The following is a 21,190-nucleotide window of genomic DNA, read 5'->3' as shown; positions in this document are numbered from 1 at the left end:
TTGTGAGAAGATCCTCGCTTAATGATGGCAACGGGGACCGCTGGGATTGCCACTACTAGGCAATGCGATCACATGACGTCGCGCTTAGCGACGGGACTTTCGGCCCCAATTACCCTCATCGAGCGAGGCCTGCCTGCGCGTCCGTTCGCGTTTGGGCCGCTTGACGCCCGGCTCGTTTCGCTCGTCGCCCGTCCTTTGCGGGAGGCATTTAAGACCCGGGCTCTCTGACGCCTTCGCCCCCCCGCGCCGTCTAAAGTCCCCTTCCGAGGCGGCTCAGGCGGGCGCCCGACTGAAGGCAACTTGGTCCATCCGGGCGCAGCAAATAAAATCAGCGTTTCGCGCACCGGGGCGTTACCGCCGGCAGCCCCAGCGCCGGACGGCGGCCGAGGGCAGCGGTCCTCGGCCGGCTCCCTTGGACTGCTCCGGGACCCCGTCTCTCCCCTCCCCAGCCGGGGGCCTTCCTTGCTCGGGCGGGAGGGAGCGGCTGGGGGCGCTTCCCAGCAGGCGCGGACTCCCATCCGGCGGCCGGAGAGGACGGGGCCTCCGCAGGCGGCTCTGGGGCGCCCTTTCCGAGCGCCGGCGCTGTGGGCAGCTGCGAGGCCGGAGGCCGTCAACGGGTTCGTGCAAAGCGCAACCCGGTAGCAAGGCAGCAGAGCGAGAGCTCCTCCCGGGATCGCTGCCGGCCCTGCGAGGCGCTGGCCCTGATCTCTGCCTCACGGGCGCAGAGCCTCCCGCGGCTGAAGGAATCGCTCCCCTCCCCCCGCACACCGGGCCACCCTTTGCCCGCCGGGCCTAACGCCTGAAGCGCCCTCGACGGCCGCCTCCCCCCTCGGCACCCGACCCGGGAATCCGCCGGGCCCAGGCGGCGGCTCCCCGCGGATGCCGCGCAAAGAGACCGGGACCCGGCGGATCCGCGCGGCGGAGCGAGGCGGCTTCTGCTCCCTCCCCAGCCGCCCCCGGTCTTCCCCGCTGCGAGGGGGGCTCGGCCCCCGGCCGGCGGGGAGGGCCCGCGCCGTCGCAGGGGGAGGGCGAGGGCCGGGGGGGCGGCCGCGAAGGTCTCCGCGCCCAGCGGGAGGGCCGCGGAGAGCCCCGGGCCGGGCCCGCCCCCTCCTCCGGCGCCGCCCCCCGTCCTGCGCTCGGCGCTCCGGCGATGGCGGCGGCGGGGCGAGGGCCGGGCGGGCTGGGCGCGCTGGTGAGCCGGGCCGGGCCGGGCCGAGCGGGCGCGGGCCCCCTCTGGCCGCCTCACCTCACCTCACCTCACCTCCCTTCCCCTCTTCTCCTCTCCTCCCCGCAGGGCGCCCGGGAAGCGGCCTCCGTGGCCCACGCGCTCTCACTGCCGGCCGAGGCCTTCGGGAACGACGTGAGTGGCGGCCGGGGCTGGGGGGCTGGGGGCCCGGGGGGCCCGGGGCTGACGCGCTCTCTCTCCGCAGCCGCGAGTGGAGGCGGCCTGGGCCAGGCGGGCCCTGCAGCACGCGCAGGTCTACTTCCACGTGAGTGCCGGGGCCGGGGCCGGGGGGGGCGGGGGGCCGGGCGCCGCTGACGGCCGCCTCGTCTCGCCCGCAGCTGCTCTCCTCCGCGGACCCCGCGGGCCTGAAGCTCACCCGGGCCGACGACCGAATCTACGCGGCCTTTCGGCGGAGCTTCGCCGACCTACGTGTCGACCTGCTAGACGTCGAGGACCTTAAGTCCGAGCCAGCTAAAGAGGTGCGGCGGCGGGCGGGGGGCAAGGGTGGGGGCAAGGGCGGGGGGCAAGGGTGACCTCTTCCCTCCCTCCCTGCAGAAGTGGCGCCCGTTCTGCCTGCAGTTTGAGGGGGCAGTGGAGGACTTCAACTTTGGGACGCTCCTGCGCCTGGACTGCCGCCGTGGCTACTCTGAGGAGAACACCGTACTGGGTGAGTGCTGGGTTAGGGCTGGGCTGGGTTGGGCCGACGGCAGGCTGGATGACGGCCAGGGCTCCCTCCACAGTGCCCAGGATCCAGTTCCTGGCCATCGAGATCGCACGCAACCGTGAAGGCTGCAACGCTGCCGTGTACCGCCACGGAGGAGCCCCGGAAGCTGGCCCCATCCCTGAGCCAGCTGGGCCCCGCTGAGACCCTCTGCTCAGACGCTGCTTCTGTGCGGCGAGGGAGAGCCGTTCTCTTGGCGCCACACTCAGGAGCCGCACTGGGATCTTGCGGGCCATTGGCGGGCGCCAGAGGGAAGATGCAGGACTTGGCTGTGAAGCACGCCTGACCCTGGATGACAGAGCAAGCCTCTGACCAGGCATCCCGCTCGCGGCATCGCTGGCTCCCCTTCCCCCCCTTCCATCCCCGGTGCAGCCTAGAATGGTGGGGGGCCCGTCTGCCTTCTCAGAAATCCCGGACCCTCCGACGGTTGAGTGCCTTTCTGCTAAGGGGCTCTTCTGTAGCTGCCCATCCCGAAAGAAGAGCTGGACAGCTAAGCAACCCCTTTTCTCTCCTACCTGAGGGATGGAGACGCCCCCTGCAGCCTGTGAACCCTGCCCCCTCCTCAGGCAAAACCGCCTGTGCGGCTTCTGCTGGATCAGCAGAACCGACCTGGGCTGAGTCTTGGCTTGTAAACAACAGCGATTTCAAAAGTTAACATGTCGCCTGGCTTGTTTTTTGAAGATGGGGCCCAGGTCCTCGGGCGTACCTTGCGCAGGGATGGTGGTTTCCGGGCAGGCCCCTCCTCCTGGTTACTCTGCCGTTGGTATCATCTAAGAGTAATGTTCTGGCCTAGCTCCACACAGTTCAGTAGAAACCACTGAAATTTATTTGCAGCCACAATGCTTACACTGTATGCAGCAAACATCCGTACAAATCATCCAGCAATCTGGTCACACAAAAAGGACCCAGCACACAATCGCCAGAGAAAATAATTCTCCCCCCATCAAGGAGGTGCTATTTGGGAAGAGAAACCAGGGACAGATTAGATCTGGGCTTGGGGGTACAGAAAACTAGCAGCAAGAAAACAGGGTAGGTACAAGGTGAACAGGTCTCACCCATTGTTTTTACTAAATTTAAATAGCCGAAATGTTACCGCAGCATTAGGGGGGAAAACAGATTTGTCTGAAGGAGTTACGGTGCACATCTTGTTAGGCCTGCCTTGTTGCAGAGAACCTGCCCGTTGCTTCCAAAGAAGTAGACGGAGCTCCAGGACACTCAGTGAGCAACGGTGCAAGAACAGGTGGTTCACGGCTGCTGCCATTGCCGCCTTCTGGGGAGGAAAGAAGATAGCCGAGTCCTCTGTCTCCCGGCAGCCTAGAATCTGGGAGACTTGCATGAACCTGAGGGGAGAGCCTGGTGCTGTGCAGTAAGGGAGGTGGTCAAGCTTGGCCTCCCAGCTGGCGATGGAGACCAGACTGAAGCAAAGGGGGGGAGGGGGTGCGGATGCACTTGGAACAGCATGAATGTGGCATGGCTTTGAGTTCCTAATGAGGGAAGGCTGGGAAGGATGGTCCAAGTCCAAGGGATGTATAAGAAAAATATACATTTGGAATTTTACACTTGTGCCTCTATACTGGTTACTAAATATAGCTCTGTACTTTCACACCCCCTTGCTCCGTAATGTGGCAGGTAGCCAGGAGACCCAGCTGCTTCACTTGCATACAATCCTCACTCTAGCACTGGTGCACTATGTAAAAATTTCAGTCACACTTTTTTAAACTTGAGTCAATATAAACCTTGTTCAAAATGTTATGAAAAAATGTACATGTTTATACAAGGCAGGCTGTGGCAGGACACGGGGTTCCTCCGACATTCACGCAGGGAGGTGCCAATTGTGCCTCCCCAAGGAAAAAAACCCTCTCCTAGTGAACCTTTTACACCCCTCCCTCCTGCAGCCTAGCCCCAAGGACCAGCAGGGATCGGAAATGCCCTTTTGTCTTTCCATCGGAAAAGTTAACCTCCCCAGCCCAGAGAGTGGCTTCTTGCGAGATGTCAGCTCATCATGTCATTGCTGTTTACCCCATAGGCAGAATTCTTCATAGAATCATTTACCTCTCGGCGGAACGCAGAAAGGTTCTGTGTAAACCTGTCGAAGAAACATAAGTTAGGAAAGGGGCAAACCTCTGACCTGCCCTTCCGTCCAACAACAGAGAGGTACTGGGTGGAGCAGTATTCATTCCCAAAGAATTGCTAAAACAAAAATCAACAGTCCAGTTTCTGGCAAAAGCTCAATTTTCTAATGTTCTGGATTACAGCTTTGAAAACAGGGCAAGTTGATACTTCTTCAGCTCCTCCCATTTCCTTCGGTTTTCTCTTGGACACTGTTGGAAATTTTCCAATTTGGAAATCTGAATTTTTAACACATAATTAAGCGAAGTGTAGCTACTTTATAAATTTGGGAAAGCACCAACTGGGTTCCTTCACCACAGGTACCTAATGCTTGTGAAAGAATAATTTACCCTATTCCTTAACTTCTTCCAACTGGGGATAAGGATATTTCTTATGTTCTGCTGAGAGGGAAAAGCATTGTGCAAAGCAATGAGGAGTGGCTGCATCAGGCTGGACAGCTTATTCAAAGGCTGAAGCTGCCCCTCTCTCTTCCCCCACTCCTGGGGTAGGCAACCCTTTTGAGCCAGGGGCCACAGTGGGCAGGGAATGATGCGCGTGCTTTCCCTTTTTGATTCTGTTAAGTTTATGATGGGGTTTGGAGCCTCAGTATAGTGAGGTATTTTGTCAGCGCAGTAGTTTCTTGCAATACGGGTCAAAAGAGGTGCTGGAGCCACATGTGGAGGAGGCATGTGGTACTTGGCCCCTGGGTGATTGGCCAGTCCTGTCCTGGAATTCAGGTCCTAAGCTGTCCTTCAGCGACACTCCTCGATTAGAATGCAACTAAAAGAGGATGGGATCTCTGCGGAGGCAGGGCTGTTAGTTATCTCCAAATAAGGCCACCAGACCTCAACTCCTGCAGGCTGCATTTTGTGAAGAGATACTGACCTATCACGATTCTTTGTCAGCAAATTGCGCTCAATGCCTTCCATGAGATTTTCAAAGCAGAGGTGCATAGCTTGTTGTTTCTCAGGGGGCTGGCTGTTGACTATGCTATTCCTTAAATCTGAAAAATACTGCAAGGGAGAAGTTGACACAGTGAGTTATCCGGGACACTGTGCCCAAAGGACCTCCAGCCCACATTAACACTCCACACTAATCAGAAGCCTTACCTTTTCATTGAGTAGTATCAAGCCAAGCAGGGGCCGGGACATAGACCACTGATTCCTGCAATCTTCAAATATGATGATATTCAACACCGTGGATAGCATCTGGAAGGATCAAACACAATCCAGTCAGCTGTACAGACCTACTGAGCTCAAGCTGGGAAGGAGCAGAAGAGGTAGCAGTGGGTGAGTCATGACAGCTTATCTCATAAACAGTAATTCAGCCCAGTGGAGAGAAGTCTGGGAAGAAGCATTTAAAAGTACTGTATTTTTCGGTCAATAAGACGCCCCCATGTACAAGATGACCCCCACTTTTCCAACTCAAAATTAAGAAATCAATATTTTAAAGATAGTGCAGAACACATTTTTATTTAGTAATTAGTTAACATTTACCTGATATACTCGGTGGGAGGAGGTCCAAACTGTCTCTCTGCAGCTCTATTTCCATGCTCTTTTGCATAACTGATTACATTCAATCACGAGTGAAACTGCCGATACCTTGTCTCTGCAAACAGACTTCCTCTAATTGGTTTGTTCAGCATCAGCTGACATCAGTTACATAAGGCTCGTGATTGGAGGAAGTCCGTTTGCAGAGTCAAGCTATTTCACTCGTGACTGGAGGCTAGCAATAGGAGGAAGCCTGTTTGCAGACACAAAATATGGGCAGTTTTGCAACCGTGCGGTTCTCTCCTTGGCTGACTTCCTTGTCGCCCTTCAATTTTTAGCATAAGGATTTTAGAAAAAAGTATTGTCTTATAGTCGGAAAAATACGGTATTCAAAGAAGCACTGCCTTAATTTACTCACTACAAACGAGTGTGGGAAATTCCTCCTACAGTTTCCAGGATTCTGTATTTACCACAGAGCAGCATTATAGAGCCCTTACTGAAATCTGTTTAGTTTTTGCTTTCTTGATCTTGCCCAGCTGCGTGGGTCCTGACAGGAATACTTTATATCTGTTTAAAACTATCCTTACTCTCCTTCAAAACTAAACTTCCCCTGGCCAGTAGAAATCCCTACTGAATCCCATCCCTAGCAGCAGATTGTCTGGGATGCATAATTGGAAAGGGACACACAGTGGAGCTGAAGCAGAAAGACTCTCCAGCACATCTATGAGCAGAGGCCCTGGCAGAAGGATGGACTAATTTAAAGACAATGACATTTCTTTAGTTTCTTTCCTGTACTGGAACACAGAACCTCACACTTCTCCCAAGCATTTGCTGCATTACAGCAAAAATCAGAGTCCCTCTTGATTCCTGGTGGCTATATGGACAAGTCCATGGTTTTCTAGACAGCATTGTGGGAAGTGGTTTGCCCTCGCCCCTTTCCTCCTAGGTGGTCCCAAAGCCATCCAGGTGGCCTCCATAGTCTCCAGTTTCCAGTCCTCTTTATAAATCAGTAATCCACAATGCCTATTTTCTGTACCCTCTTCCTTGTATGGTAAAGGAGCTTGTGCATCCCAATGATGCTCTCAGCTTTGCAACTGGAAGTGCAAACCCCCAAAGGGTCTTAGACAAGAAATCAGCCTGAAACAATCCAGTGGAAGAAGACCAAATGAACATACACAACCAAGATAATATTTGTATGAGACTGGAAGATGAGCCCTCGGGCCAGAAGGTATGCAATGAGCTGTTGGGGAAAAGCAGAGGACAAATAATCACAGGTATTTATGATGTGGCTGGATTAAATCCCAAAGGACGTCCAGCTGCTGCCATCAGAGGAGAGATGGATATTCTAGCTATCGGCACCCCGAAATGGACTGCCACGAGTCACTTCGTGCCCAAGGAGCACCAGGTGTCATGTTGCAAAAAGCAAAAGGCAGCAAAATGGCAGTCACTCAAAACAGACGAGGGAAGATGAAACGCACGAAACCAAAGCAACAGAAGAAAAATTACCTAAGTGAATGCCAAATGCCAGAGAAGAACAAGAAGATATGAGTTACATCTGAACAAGAACAACAATCAAATAGGATTTACGAAAATCAGAGAAATCAAGGGAACCTCTTAGATTGGCATGGTAAGACAAAGGCAAAGATCTAATGGAGAAACATATAAAGAAGAAAAGGCATGAATGTACAGGAGAACTACAGAAAAAAGATTCCCAGTCCCACTCAGTACTCAAGTACTGTCCCAGACGTTTTTGAAAACCAAGTTAACGAGCCCTAGAAAATAGTGCTAAGACAGCTGCAGGAACTGTTCTAAAACCCTGAAAGTTGATGCTGTTACAGTGCCGCCCAGAGTTTATGAGCCAGTGTGGAAAATACAATACCATAAGAAGAAAGGCAGTGCTAAGGAATGCTCAACCTATCAAACAACTGCACTCTTCATGTTTCCACAAGATAATGCACCAGATTCTTGCAATCTAGGCTTCCACAATACCTGGAGCAACTGCCAGAAGTACAAGCTGGTTTCCAAAGAGAAGGAAGCATTAGGATCACTCTCCACGTGTCCAATGGAGCAAGAGAGTTCCAAAGACACGTACCTTGTTTATTTATTGATTATACAATTACTTTTGGCTACACAGACCACAGTCCTTAAAAACATGGGTGTACTAGACCCTCTCATTTGCAAATTGAATAATTTGTATGCTGACCAGGAAGCAATGGTTAGAACAGAATGTGGATCAACCACTGTCATCCATTATATATGTGAAATGTATCTTGAGAAATGCTACACTAGAACAAAAAGAAACTGGAATTAAAATTATTGGAAGAAATATTAACAACCTCAGAAATGCTGAGGAATGTTGCAAGATGTAAGAAATCTCCCAGTCATAACATGGCTGTGAAAGTTGGACTATTGAAAGGATGAACGAAGAAAAATTGACCCCTTTGAACTGAAGAAAGTTACTGGAAGTGCCTTGAACTGCCAGAAGAACAAATCATTTAATAGTATGTGGAACAAAATCACACAACTCACTGGAAGCATTAATAATCAAGCTAAAGCTTAAATAGGGGGACACGGTGGCGCAGCGGCTTAATGACGCTGAAAGTTGCCGGCCAGAAACGGTCGACGCTTCAGCGGTTCGAGTCCAGCCTTCGCGTTAGCAGGGTGAGCTCCTGTTTCCTCCCCAGTTCCTGTAAACCCAAGAGTTTGAAAACTCACTTGAGTAGATAAATGGGTACTCTCACTCCGGTGGGAGGAAAAATGCTGGCAGCGCCTTGCAAAAAAGGAGTCGGGAGCAGTTGCCGGTAAGCGCGAAAAACTGCGCGAGCCCGAAAAGGGCGCGAAGCAATGGAAACCCCGCCTCCCGCGCTCGCCAGCTGGGCTCTGCTCTAGGAAGGAGGCTCTGGCAAACCACTTCTGAAACACCTTGCCTTGAAAACTGCAAAAGGACTCGTCCAAGCAGTCACTGCAGAGTCGGTAACGACTGAGCGCAGATTAAAAAAAAAAAAGCTTAAATATCTTGGACAGAATGTGGAAGCAAGAGTCTCTGAAAAGCATCCTGAAGCTTTGAAAAATCAAAGGCAACAGAAAAAGAGGCTGTCAGAAAACAAGATGGCTAGATATTATCTTTGCTACCATAAGCATGAGCTTACAAGCAGTTTCTGACAGACAGTCCTGGCAAACTATTGTCCTCTGGGCCAAGGAGAGTTGGAGGTGACCAAACATTTTCTGGAGAATTCACCCTCAAGCAAATATTGAAAATGGGGAGATGAAAAGTTCTGCAGTAATTCCACGGGGATAGAGGACTTGCTTTTTGTGACCTGTGTGTAAATACCCTAGGCAAGTTTTTTAGGCTTATATATACTACTCAACTTAAGGGCTACGAGGAGCTGGCCCTGAAAAAACCCACTAGCACTGTACTCCTTGTCCTGACCTGTTGAATCATCTCTGGGTGCTGCTGCATGATGTGTAGGAACCGATCGCTTTCCTGGGTCAATGGGGCAGACCTCTTTTTGGTACTGCGGGACAGCTGCTTGAAGAGATAAGTGACAATGTGGTCCAAGCAGGAGCAGCATCCAGTGCAAACCATGGTGTCTATGAGAAAAAGATGCCAGTGTTACACAGGGTCAGAAATGCCCATTACAAGTAGTTGGATCATTTCCTTGGCCAAAAAACCTTGATGGGCAGTAGCAGCCTCATGGCCGGTGTTCCTCATGTCTACCAAGCAAGCTGTGAACACCATGTACTATTATTCTCTTGGCATGATTTCTTGAACCCAGGACTTATCCTGGGACAGGTTGCATGCCTTGCTCATAAGTTAAAGCAAAGCATAACTTGTTTTTAAGATGAAGAAGATCCTGTTGTTGTAAGTTTCATAGTATATACTATGGGGAGTGCATCCATCCTTGCTCTTCTTGACCTCTTGGCGGCTTTCGATACCATTGACCATGGTATCCTTTTGGGTCGGCTGCAGGAGTTGGGTCTGGGTGGCACAGTGTTGTGCTGGTTCAGCTCCTTTCTCCAAGGCCAAACCCAATCGGTGTTGATAGGGAGCGAGAGGTCCAGCCCCCGGCCCCTACTTTGTGGGGTGCCTCAGGGTTCGGTGCGTTCACCGCTCCTATTTAACATTTACATGAAACCGTTGGGTGAGATCATCCGGCACCATGGGATGAGGTATCATCAGTATGCTGATGATACCCAATTATACATCTCCATCCCAGGTGCCTTAAGTGGTGCTGTGACTGCCCTCTCACGGTGCCTGAAGGCTGTGGGGGCCTGGATGGGGGACAACAGGCTTTGACTGAACCCTGGTAAGATGGAGTGGCTGTGGGTACGGGGAGCCTCAAGATCTAACAGTTTGTCATCTTTGGTTCTTGATGGGGTCGCACTACCCCAGACAGACCCGGTGCGTAATCTGGGGGTCCTCCTGGACTCACGAGTCCTGCTCGAAGAGCAGGTGGTAGTTGTGGCTAGGAGGGCCTTTGCACGATTGGGTGTTGTGCGGCAGTTACACCCCTTCCTGGATCAGGAGGCCCTCCGCATGATCACTCATGCCCTGGTCACCTCTGGTTTGGACTACTGTAACGTGCTCTACATGGGGCTACCCTTGAAGAGTATCCGGAAGCTACAGCTGGTGCAGAATGCGGCGGCGCGGACAGTTCTTAATGCCCCTAGGAGGGCACATATAACACTGCTGTTGCGTGAGCTGCATTGGTTGCCAGTTTGTTTCTGGGTCCAATTCAAGGTGTTGGTCATCACCTTTAAAGCCCTTCATGGCACAGGACCAGGTTATCTGAAGAACCGTCTCGCCCCGGTTATTTCAGCCCACCCCACTCGGTCCAGCAGAAGGGGCAGGTTGCAGACCCCACCTTGACCACTGGTCAAGGAATTTCGATTGGTGGGGTCTAGGCAGAGAGCCTTTTCTGCTGTGGCTCCCACCCTATGGAACATCTTGCCTCCCGAGGTTCGGTGTGCCCCCTCCCTCATGGCCTTCAGAAAAGGGGTTAAATCCTGGCTCTACCAGAAGGCCTGGGGGCCGGATGGGGGCTCGCATCTGTGGAGACGGCTGGTGGGGTGATGGGTTCCTCCCTCCCAGCATCTTGAAGGTTTTAGGGCTAAAATTACAGGGGGGTTTTAGGACATTTTTAATGTATGTTTCTATTTTTATTATTTATGGATTTTAGCCATTGCTGGAAGGATTGGTGTTTTTTCCTTTTCTTGTTATTGTGAGCCGCCCAGAGTCACCCGTTGGGGGAGATGGGCGGCATACAAGTTTAACAATAAACAAACAAACAAACAAACAGACAATTTCGCTAAGACATAATGAAATGACTGTTTGAGGGCAAATTGAGAAGTGAATAGATCTCAAGTGTTGTGGAATTCTTATTAAAATCTCTTATATACATGGTTCTGTGCTCAAATCTTGAAAGACCATTATGCTGTATCAGGGGTGGCTATACCAGCACAAGCCTCACAAAAATTATCAGTGTGAACCCATCCTTCAGAAACGTTAGTCTCTCCTCAAGAGCTGATTGTCAGCTAGTTAAGGCTGCCTGAGAAAACCAATGGAGAGAGGGCAGAGGAATAAAGATATGAACCTTTGGTATTGCTCCATCACCCACTCTGCACATGACGGATTAAGGAAATGACCATCTTTCCCAGAAACCAAATCCTTACATCAAAATGAAGACACCAAACCAGGAATTATGAGGGAATTAAGGGAAGATTTAGATGTTCTGATGGTATCTAAATCAGGTAGAGTTGGCTTCTACATTCCTTTGACGCTGCTGGAGAACAACAAAATCTCAGTGCATATTCCAGCCCCCAACCATAAACTGATGACTTTTCAGGGCTTCTTTCGCAGCCCTTCCTATGCTCTGAACAGATGCCCTCAAACTACAAAATAAAGAAGGTATGCACTCACCTAGTGCTGTGAGACCTTCTGAAATGGAAGAAAGAATATACATGATTACGTGTGGTTCCAGGCTAGCTATAAAATTCATGTGATCTTGAGTAAGAACTTCCAGTAATGAATAATAGGACTGACTGAGCTTAGGGTAATCCTGGAAACAGATAAATGAAAGAAAGGCATCAGGAGAGTTTTCAGAGGAGTTTTATGGGCACAGGGTATGTGACACATTCAGACATGCTGGGGCTTGGGGAGCAATCCAGACCCCCCCCTACAATCCGAGTTTCTGAGGCAGTGATTTTCAAAGTTTTTTACTTTATGACCACTGAAGGTACAGCTTCCAAGTTATTGACGAATTATCTGTAGGTAATATAACCCTTTTTTATGCGAACTCCCTGACTACAGAAGTAGAACTGTTACTATGCCCTCATCTTGGAGGTTTTATGTGGTATTTTAGTATATATTCCTCTGCGTCTATATCATGTGAATCTTTAACCCTAAGAATCCTTTCAATCTCATTATTATTTAAAGGTTTTGGCAACAGAGCGGTGCAGTAAATCAGATGTGAAAAGCCCTACAGCAACCACTGGGAACACCTTAAGCCAAAGATGTCTTTTCCCAGGATCACAGGCCTACTTGGCATCAGCTCACCAACCACTGCGACATTACAGGTAAATGGGAGGGAAGAGACTGATTTTTGATTCTGCATTCAGTACATAGTTTCCAACATCGTATTTGAACTTGTACTGCTGCATTATGCAAGAAGTCAAGTGAGGGTAAGAAACCAATCCTCGTTTTTGTCCAAGGCTGCTTTTATCTTATACCTCAAGCAGCCCATCTCCAGGGCAAACTTATGTCGAATTAGCTAATGCCCTTGTCCCTCAGCTGGGGCAGCTTACAGCAAGATGACTCTGCTCAGGAAGGGGCATTATTAGCTTTCTAATCCAAACTTGCCCCTAGCTTCTTGAGAAATGTCCGAGTACCAGAATATGCAAAGATCAATTTGGAGCGCAGCTGTCATTACGCTATGAGGAAGGCCAGATCGTAATGCCACCATTATGTAAGAGTCCAGATTTCAACTCCACCCTGTCACAGCTTGGGGGGTCATGCTGAAGTGCTTACTGATCCACATCAGCAACAGCGGTGAGCAATTCTCAGGGAAGAAACATCAAGTGGAAGCTGAACTGTGATAGGTGCTTCACAGGATGAAGGTGAGGATCAGAGGGCCCGGCAGGAGGCAGAGCTATGCATTCTTACCAGCAGGTCGCTGTGTGGGATGGAGAGCAGGAGCTTGATGAAGGTTTGCAAGGCATTATCAAGTGCATCGTCTCCATAGAGGCGGAAGACACCGAAATTGACGTAGCTGCCACTCAGGGCAGCTTTTAGCATGGAGAAGCAGATGGAAACCCCCTTGAGCTTCAAGGCATAAACTTGATCCTTTGGAACTTCCCCCAAAGTCAGGATACGGTTTCCTGCAAAAAGAAAGGCAGATATCTCAAAAACATTCCCTCAAAGGATAGTTTTCTTATGATTCTCCTAGAAGTTGATAAGCCACTAGTCAATGTTCACAGAATGTTACTGTAACCAAAAAATAGCTGCATTTGGTCAAGTCTAATCAAAACCAAATCATCTTGGCAGAACTGCAAATGCAGAGTTCTGTTGAACCGAAAAAGGCTTCAAGGGAGAGAAATTCTTGCCGTGGCTTCCCTTCTCTTCTGCTACTGAAGACTTTTCAACAGAAGCTCTCACCCACCAATTCAAAGCCACAGCAGTGACTGGGCTAGGCAGTCCTTGGCACTTCCTTCCAATCTGACTCAACCCAATGGCTGTGAAGGGAAAGACACTCACCGTAGGTAGTTATCATTTTACTCGTCTCCCGGAAGAGCAGGATGCCATTTGGGGAGGAGACATCAAATTGCAACCTCTGGGACCTGAAAGCAAGTGAATGAGTTGTGCCTTGGTTGAAAACAGAGCTGGACTATGAGCAGCTACAGCATAAGGGGACACCAGATTGGGCAGCCCAAGCCCTGAACAACTGGATAGGTGGCATTGGCTCGGCTGCCTGGGCTGGGCCCCGGGTTCTGAACAAGGATGTTCTGCTGAGTCATCATGGCTAAGCTTCATGCATAAAGCTGCCCTCCATGGATTGTTACCATTCTTTTAAAAAGCCTTATACTTAGTAGCCTTTTCCAGCTCCCTTACCAAATTCCACAAATGCACTGATGGAAAAGCCTCGGGGTGCCCTCCCCTCACACAGAAAGGGTGGATGAGTCTAGGAAGAATCACTGCACCTGTGGGACTCTTTCCACGGAAGCTGGCCTGAGGCCAAATGCTATCAGACATTAGCTCTTGCATGCCCCTGCCCCCATTTTGGCTGTTACTGTTTTTAGTCCCATCTTTTATTAGCTCTAAAGCTGTTTTACTGTCTGGCAGAACCCTAGTAGTTCTTTAGTGACTGTCTGAAAGTACTGGAAATTCATCCTAGCACTTTCAACTAAAATCTCATCAATATTTATGTTTTCTAGAGCTAATAATTAAAACTTTTCCTCCTCGTGCCCCCTCTCTCCCCTGCTGGGTCAGTCCCTGTAGGGCAGCATTTATCTAGGTATCCAAGGAGGCAGCTTGGAATTCACCTACCTATTGTGCACCAGCTCAGCCATCAACTTGAGTACAGGGGTGGTGCAGGCTGGGTCATGGTACCAGAGCTCAACAGCCCGCTGCAAGATTGGCATGTAGGATGGGTAGCTGTAAGACTGAAGCTAAGGACCAACACTACTTCCAGGAGCAACTCAGACATTCAAGACTTCTCCCCTTATGGCTTTGTTCTTCAAGTGGGACCATCCAAGATGGCCAGATTACTGCAAAGTTGACACCACAGACTCAGTTTGCAAATAAAGGGCTTGAAGAAGGGCCAAATGATCACTTCAGGTAAGAGTCAATAAGTGTTAAGCATCATCCTCATCATGTCTGCCTGAATCTACATTATTTCAGCTACCGACTCATATATGCCAGAAGCAGAACTGCTATGTCGTGCAGGTGTGGCTTTTTGACCAGCCCTGGGAAATTCAAGCTTGGTGTGGTAGTCACCATCACTTGAGTCATCAGAGAGAACTGGAGATTCTAGAATTCACTAGTCAGCCTTGACACCATTTCCAGGAGGTAGGGGAGGAGACATGCACAAGAGTTAAGGATACATCCACTCGAAGAGCATCATAAAACTAGTCTTGGCATTGAAGGCAAAGGCAATCCCCCTTAGGTCTCTCACAAGGCCAACCAACGTCCTCTGCATGATGGGAAAGATGCCGATTAGAGGAAAGAAGCATCACTTCATGCGTTCTTACCACAATCAACTCCCAAATCCTCAAAGATGAACAATACCTTTATTTGTTACCTGGAAGAATGGTAACAGAACAGAGTTTGGCCCATTGGCTTCTCTCTCAGCTCTGGAAAAACCTGGCACACACTGCACCTCCTCATTAGTCCAGGGGAACAGAACCTCTTGGAGAGTCTGCACCTATACTCCCAATTTACATTCTTCCTTTCCCAGAGAGGTACATTTTAACTTGATTGCTATGGATGGAGAGAATTTGGGAAGATTCTCTTTACCTATCCACTCTCAAACCAAGGCTTGTGTAAAACAGTCCAACAAAATCATTATAACAGTAGCCTTGCTCAGGTCAAGGATGCAATGCTGTTGGAACAGCAAAATTAAACAATGTAGATGAAAATCTGAATAAAGTGTGAGGAACAGACATTCACAAAACCTAAACTGCTCAGGACAGAACCTCAGAAAACCAAAACTGGTCTATCATAGCAAGGGAGTCCTCAAAGAAGAGCCTTTGGGGATGAGCACAATATAATAAAATGTCAATCAAATAAATAACTAAGTATCTTGGTGTTGGCTGAACTTTAGGTAGCCTTCATGGAATTCTTCTTTAAGTTGGGAGTGGAGTCCACTGTTTTGGAGTGGTTCTTCTCCTTCCTAAAAAGCTGATTCCAGTTGGTGGTGGTGGTGGAGAGAGATGGACTCCCTAGACTTCTCCACTGCTCAATGCTTTCCCTGCTCCTATTTAACAACTACGTAAAACTACTGAGTCAGCAGATAAATAGACAGCAAACCTCATCCCATTTTAGCACTGAAGATGTTACCTAGCCAGGTAATGAAACGTTTGCAAGAAAAGAACCAAGCTTAGAGAACCCCAAGGACTTCACAGTTCAACCCTGAGCTACACATATTCGCCTCCATTGCTACTGAGTCATCTGTTGATGCAGGGTCTGGTATCAGCTTGCAGATACTGAACTTTACATCTCGACTGCAGGTAGAACAGGTGATATTGTCAAGGTGCTATCCCAGTGCCAGGTGGCTGTTAGGGAGGAACAAGTTTATGCTCAATCCCAATAAAAGAGAGGGGTTTTCAAATGTGGGGACCATCCAATTCAGAGAGATTCCATCTTTTGTTCTGGACAGGGTCACATTCCCTTGGATACAACTGACCTGTAATTTGGGGGTTCTCCATGACTCACAGCTCTGGCTTGATGAGCAAGTAGTAGCTGTCGCTAGGAGGGCCTTTGCACAACTCCATTCTGTGTGCCAATTATGACCCCTGCTGGAGTGGAAGGCTCTCTTTAGCCACTCATGACTTTGTGACCTCTTGCTTGGACTGCTGCAATGTGCTCTAGATGGAAGCTGTAGCTGGTCCATAGTAGTCATGGGCACAATCTCAGTTCAGATATATTGACACTACTTTGAAAGTTGGTGGTCACTTGGCTTCTGCATACAATTCAAGCTACTGATTGTCATGTTACTTGGCTCTGGACCTGGGTAGCTTTGGGACTGCCTATTCCCAACTGTATCAGCCAGTCCAGTAAGATCTCTCTGTCTCTCTATTCCTTATTTCAGAGAATGTCTTCAACAGGGATCATGGAGGTAGGGTTCTTAACTGCTGTCCCCATTGTGTGGAACAGCATCCTTCCAGATATCCAGACTGCTCTTGCTCTTTGGGTTTTTAGGAAAGCCATTCAAACATAGCTCTTCCAGCAGGCCTTGTGGGTTGGGACATTTTAAAGTTCTGGAATACTTTTCTAATGTAATTGATGTACCTGGTGTTTATATTTTATGGTTAAATAGATATACAAACACACACTTTTGTTGTTTTTTAACTTGATTTAGAGATGTCTAAATTGGGGGCCAAAACAAATGGTTTGATGTCAGAATATATGGATATAAAGCTGGGGTATAAGCCTTCTCTTTGCCTAGTGGTGATGAAAGCAAAGGCACCTAATTTAAAATTCTAAAGAGCTACTCTTTGTTTTAGGACACCTTTAGCTCTGTCTGTCCCCAGAGAAGTTACAAAATGAGGCAAAAAACTGCAGTCATTAAGATTTTGTATTAGGATTTTTCTCCACTGCAAGTGAAAGTAGCCACTCAGCATAAGGAATCTGAGGAAAATATTATGTCTATCCAATAATTAAAATACAATACTCATGCCCTTGCCTTAATTAAAGGCATATCAGATTCTAGTTGGTGAGGTATGCAAAGCACATTAAACCTATCTCTTAAATCCCATATACTGTGTTGATCAGGGTTCCTGATATTTATTCTCACCTCAAAGCTTTAATAGTGAGCCTTCTAAAGTGATACAATACATTCACTTTTCATAAGTAATTGATATTGGAAAACTGTAACCTCCATGACATTTTAGATCCCTTGTTTACCCATTTGTATTTTACTCTTATTGTTATATTTGTCTTTGCTGATAACTCTTTCTCTAACTAATTTTAATTAATGTCTAATTAAAAAGAGATTTTAAAAATCCTTAACATTTACTCTGTATTCTCTCCCATGGATGGACCAAAATTGGTGTCTGTATGTGAAGCTTGGAGCTATAATCTCAGCCTGAGAAACACATAAAGGCAAGGGCATAACCCACCCATCCCATCCCCGTTCTAAAAAGAGCAGTGCTGTGAAGTAGAAAGACGTTAAATTCAAGAGAGGCAGAAGTGCTCACTACTAACAAAACCCTGGCTGGGCAGGACACGAATGCTCGCCCTGAGGATCTAAGGGGGGGGGAGAGGGGGGTGCACTCCTGAGTCTGCAGCCCACTCCTCAGCCAGGTAGCAATGCCAAAAAGTCTTTGACATCCCCTGGGAAATCTTTCCCGATGGCTTCACAAATCAAGTCCCAACTGCCATTTCCCACGGCCTTTGTAACGGCACCCAAGGAAAGCTCTTTGTGCCAGAGGAGAGGAATATGAAGGGCCCTTCCAACCCGAAATGTCACCTTTCCAGAGGAGAAGACACTGCTGGGATCTCACCCAGGGAAAAGCAATGCCCATGTGTGCAGGAGGAAGAACGCCAAAGCCACTGGCTTCACATTCTCTTCTGGAACCAAGGCTGGGAAGCTGTTTATTGTCTTCTGAATAGTCTGCCTATCTGACTCAGGGAAGGAGCAATGCTGGAAAAGTTCACCCAAGTTAAGGGGAAAGAGTGGTAGAGAAACAAAGATGTAAGCAGGCCCGCAGTGAAACCACAAGAGGCACTCAGAACTAGCACCAGACCCGTGTTTGGGACAGCCTGGGAGGGGAAGGGAATATTTGGGATGCAGGCTTCCAAGATGCAGAGGAAGTTTTGTATGAAGAGTTTAAGGCATCAGAGTCATTTTAAGGCACTTGAGGTCAGTGGAAAGTGAGTACAGATAGTTTTTCTTGGACAATAACAAGAATAAAGAATATTAGAATAAACCCAGGAATAGGTATGCAGGACATTTTCATTATTAAAAATGAAATGTGTTTCCATTACTGATTTGGAATGATTGTTCTTGTAATTCACACTTGCTCATATTGCTATTTTACAGGTTGGCCCCTCTCTTTCTTAGGGATAGGTGGTGTTGCTCTATGTGGAACAGGTCTCAGTATATCTGAGGGCTTCTTCCCCTGTGATGTATAAAAACTTGATTAAAAAAGAGCCATGGCAACACTACTTTAACATCTTTGTTTCAGGGATTTCTAGGTATAAAATCTGCTGCTATGGAACAGACAGGAAGGCAGAGAGCATTTAGGCTAGTATTTGCTGCCTATGAAGAGCTGAACTCTCTAATCTTGTCATGGGGCGGTTCAGGGCTGTGATATGGAGACAAAATTCAGAACTTTGTTGTCTGAACCAGTTGGAATCAGGCGGGCAGTGCTTAAAAGCATGGATTTTTCTTTGCAGGCAGAGACAAGGGGTCTTAATGGTTAAAAAAGAAAAAAATCAAACTGGGTGATAAGAAAGAACATCTGCTTTAAGAACAGGCAGAGCCAAAACTTGAAGCATACGTATCTTTGAGCCCAAGTTGGAGCAGGTAAGGTCATTGTCCACAAACAGGTAAGTTCTGTAACAGACTCCCAAGCCTTGGAAATATAGAGGACAGAACGTCCATGGCTCAGACTATACACAGAGAGTTTAGAGGACTGGTAGGGATGTAGGTAGCTCTAGACCATGACGGGAAATCCAGATCATCCAGAAGTTTTGGACTTCAACCCTAATGGCCAATGGAAGAGAAGAATTACAGCCTTAAGAGTCTGAAAAGTTCTAGATTGCCTTCATCTAACCTATGAAGATTGTAACACACACCTGAAGTGAGCCTTTCCGAACCTTCCCTACCTTTGCTTCTTGCTCATTGAAGGTGTTGGTGCTGAACATCTGTGCCACAGTTTCAAAGGCAGCAGTGAGGGGCAACATGAATTGCTCATACTGATCTTCATCCTCCCCTGGAAGAGACATGAAAAACAATTATCTTCAACAGCCCTGTGCTTTGCAACCCATGCTAAAAATCTAAAATCATTCTTGGAACATGATGCCATTTGATAGATTCACCTGGTGAACCTTGGGGATACTATGATCCTCCAGGAGATTCAGATCTACACTTGCAATAGATAACATTTGGGGCAGGGTAACTGGATGAACTTTTTCACATTGAATAATAATGCTTTATAGAAAGTTGACTGATTAACTGTTCCCATCTAATTAGTTATGATTAGAATGAGAAGAACTCAGTGGCATGTGTTTGGGAGCACAGGAATGGGTTGCAGTACCGAGGTCCACCATGAGGAGGCGCCCAAGTGCCGTATAGAAAGTAGTCCGACATCTCATATCACTCAGGTTGGATTGATTGTTAATACCCAAGAAGGAAAAGTGCTCACTCTGTTGAAGAACAAAAATCGTATTAATGAGGTATGTTCAGGGACAGAAACAAGATGCATCCTTGCTGTATGGGAACACTGGAAAATCAGGCCACAAGTTCCTGCTTTCCTTGCCCTTGTATTTGCTAAGGAACTACACAATTGCAAACACTGGGCTTTTTCCATGCTTCTGGCAGAATCCAATCCAAAGCCTGTCACTGAATCTGGACAATCCTAACTCAACACCTAAAACAATTTATTTTCATATTTCAATGAAAATTATCTGTTTAATGTAACTTGCATTATTTATGGTGTTTGACAAGCAACATTCCTTTGTTTATTTGAAATGCTACCTTAAGAATTAGGCAGCTGACTCCTAGAGCAATGATTCTTAAACTGGGGGTAATAGGGTAATTTGTAATTGCTCATTTGTGAATCAAAGATCCAGTTTGGGGCTGCCACTGCCACTAGTGTAAAACAACAGTCTGTTGTTTTGGGGGGTAGGGGTAATGATGTTATTCAAGACCAGGAAAAGGGGTAATTGGGACAAAAGTTTAAGAACTACTGCTCTAGAATCAAGCTTGCAAGACTGAGGTTGTATTCACACAACATACTTAACTAGATCAGTTAAAGATCTATCAGCTACATTTGTATCAAATGCAAAACAGTTTTAAGATTGCTTTCTTTTTTTTAATGGTTGCTTAGCGGTTTGTGTAAATCAAGCCCATTTGGCTAGTTTATGGTTCAATGTATTATGCAAACCCAGAAAATGGTAATTCAGTAACCAGGTTCCCAGAGTCTTCACCTGCCTGTGAAACGGGATGGAAACACAGGGCTCAGATTCATCCACCCAAGAAACCAGGAAATACTTTCTTTCCATTTAATCTTCCGCTCTGGGTCGTAAGGATGAGAAATGATGAAGACAGATTTCAAATGCTCTGGTGTACCCAGGTCAAGTGGGGGCCATTTTGACACCAGAAGTACACTATGGGGGTGGGGGTGTTAATGGACACTAATGGGCAGCAGCAGAGCATAGGAAGAGGGAGGCTTTCTTAAACAGAGTTACTTCTTGAGTAGCCTGAGCATGGAGAAGCCTTCTGCAGGCACCATGCTGGAAAACTTTTATCAGCTAGAATACGAATACCCCACAGCCAACTGCAATAGACTGGTGAAAAGGTCATTTGTGTCCTTCTTGACAAGGCCCTTCAAGAGAGTTACCAGTCAATGACAGTCAAAGTCAGAGCCCCGAGCTCTGTGGCCATACAGCCAGGGGAAGCCTTGCTAGAAAACCCAACGCTTTGTTTTGTCCAAGAACCACTTCCGACAATCCTGAAGGGCAGTATTGGCAGGATAATTCTCTGGAATAATCCACAGGGCAATTCCCCAAAGGCTGAAGGCATGGACTTCAGGTGCAGGCCCTCATCCTGCTTCCCAATGCAGCTGCTGCTTCAGTCCTCGCCTCCTCTACTGATTCGTGAACTACCCAGATCATCCATTGCCAGTCTGGCAATGCAAAGTCTATTTCACACTCAGGGACACCAGTTCAGGTAACTCTTGTGCAAAGAAGAATGGCAAGCACAT

General features: G+C 48.1%; 2 protein-coding genes and 1 long non-coding RNA gene across 5 annotated transcripts in view; 2 read left to right on the top strand and 1 right to left on the bottom strand.

The window, feature by feature from the left end:
- The first annotated feature begins 479 nt into the window (after window positions 1–479).
- On the top strand, window positions 480–3,052 carry PBDC1 (polysaccharide biosynthesis domain containing 1). 2 transcript variants are annotated; one of them, XM_088151960.1, is made up of 6 exons: window positions 484–1,192; window positions 1,295–1,360; window positions 1,431–1,490; window positions 1,564–1,704; window positions 1,781–1,892; window positions 1,966–3,052. In XM_088151960.1, exons 1-6 carry the CDS (start codon window positions 1,151–1,153, stop codon window positions 2,088–2,090), a joined length of 546 nt encoding a protein of 181 aa, XP_088008086.1. In that variant the 5' UTR covers window positions 484–1,150; the 3' UTR covers window positions 2,091–3,052. The 2 variants fall into 2 exon arrangements, with proteins under 2 accessions (XP_088008087.1, XP_088008086.1); XM_088151961.1 differs by lacking the exon at window positions 1,431–1,490 and having other exon boundaries at window positions 480–1,192.
- Window positions 3,053–3,485: 433 nt separating this feature from the next.
- Window positions 3,486–21,190, bottom strand: part of XPO7 (exportin 7) — a 71,445-nt gene continuing 53,740 nt past the window's right edge. For both annotated transcript variants that reach the window (XM_088151958.1, XM_088151959.1), the window contains exons 18-28: window positions 19,523–19,631; window positions 19,092–19,198; window positions 14,645–14,733; window positions 14,088–14,195; window positions 13,299–13,381; window positions 12,708–12,922; window positions 11,466–11,604; window positions 8,976–9,136; window positions 5,165–5,263; window positions 4,941–5,068; window positions 3,486–4,032 (exon numbers count right to left, since the gene is read on the bottom strand). In XM_088151958.1, the coding sequence (XP_088008084.1) occupies window positions 3,939–4,032; window positions 4,941–5,068; window positions 5,165–5,263; window positions 8,976–9,136; window positions 11,466–11,604; window positions 12,708–12,922; window positions 13,299–13,381; window positions 14,088–14,195; window positions 14,645–14,733; window positions 19,092–19,198; window positions 19,523–19,631 (1,332 nt within the window). In that variant the 3' untranslated portion in view covers window positions 3,486–3,938. The remainder of the gene's footprint in view (window positions 4,033–4,940; window positions 5,069–5,164; window positions 5,264–8,975; window positions 9,137–11,465; window positions 11,605–12,707; window positions 12,923–13,298; window positions 13,382–14,087; window positions 14,196–14,644; window positions 14,734–19,091; window positions 19,199–19,522; window positions 19,632–21,190) is intronic.
- On the top strand, window positions 5,192–16,593 carry LOC148214419 (uncharacterized). The gene is made up of 2 exons (XR_015798127.1): window positions 5,192–5,344; window positions 11,982–16,593. It is a non-coding gene; the product is annotated as an uncharacterized LOC148214419 (long non-coding RNA).

The sequence above is a fragment of the Python bivittatus genome, unplaced genomic scaffold (genome assembly GCF_059951505.1).
Source record: "Python bivittatus isolate LINGU-HERP-01145 unplaced genomic scaffold, Pbiv_v1 ctg000680_np1212, whole genome shotgun sequence".
Taxonomy (NCBI): domain Eukaryota; kingdom Metazoa; phylum Chordata; class Lepidosauria; order Squamata; family Pythonidae; genus Python; species Python bivittatus.
The sequence above is the reverse complement of the archived record's forward strand: the minus strand, read 5'-3'. Positions and strand labels throughout refer to the sequence as shown.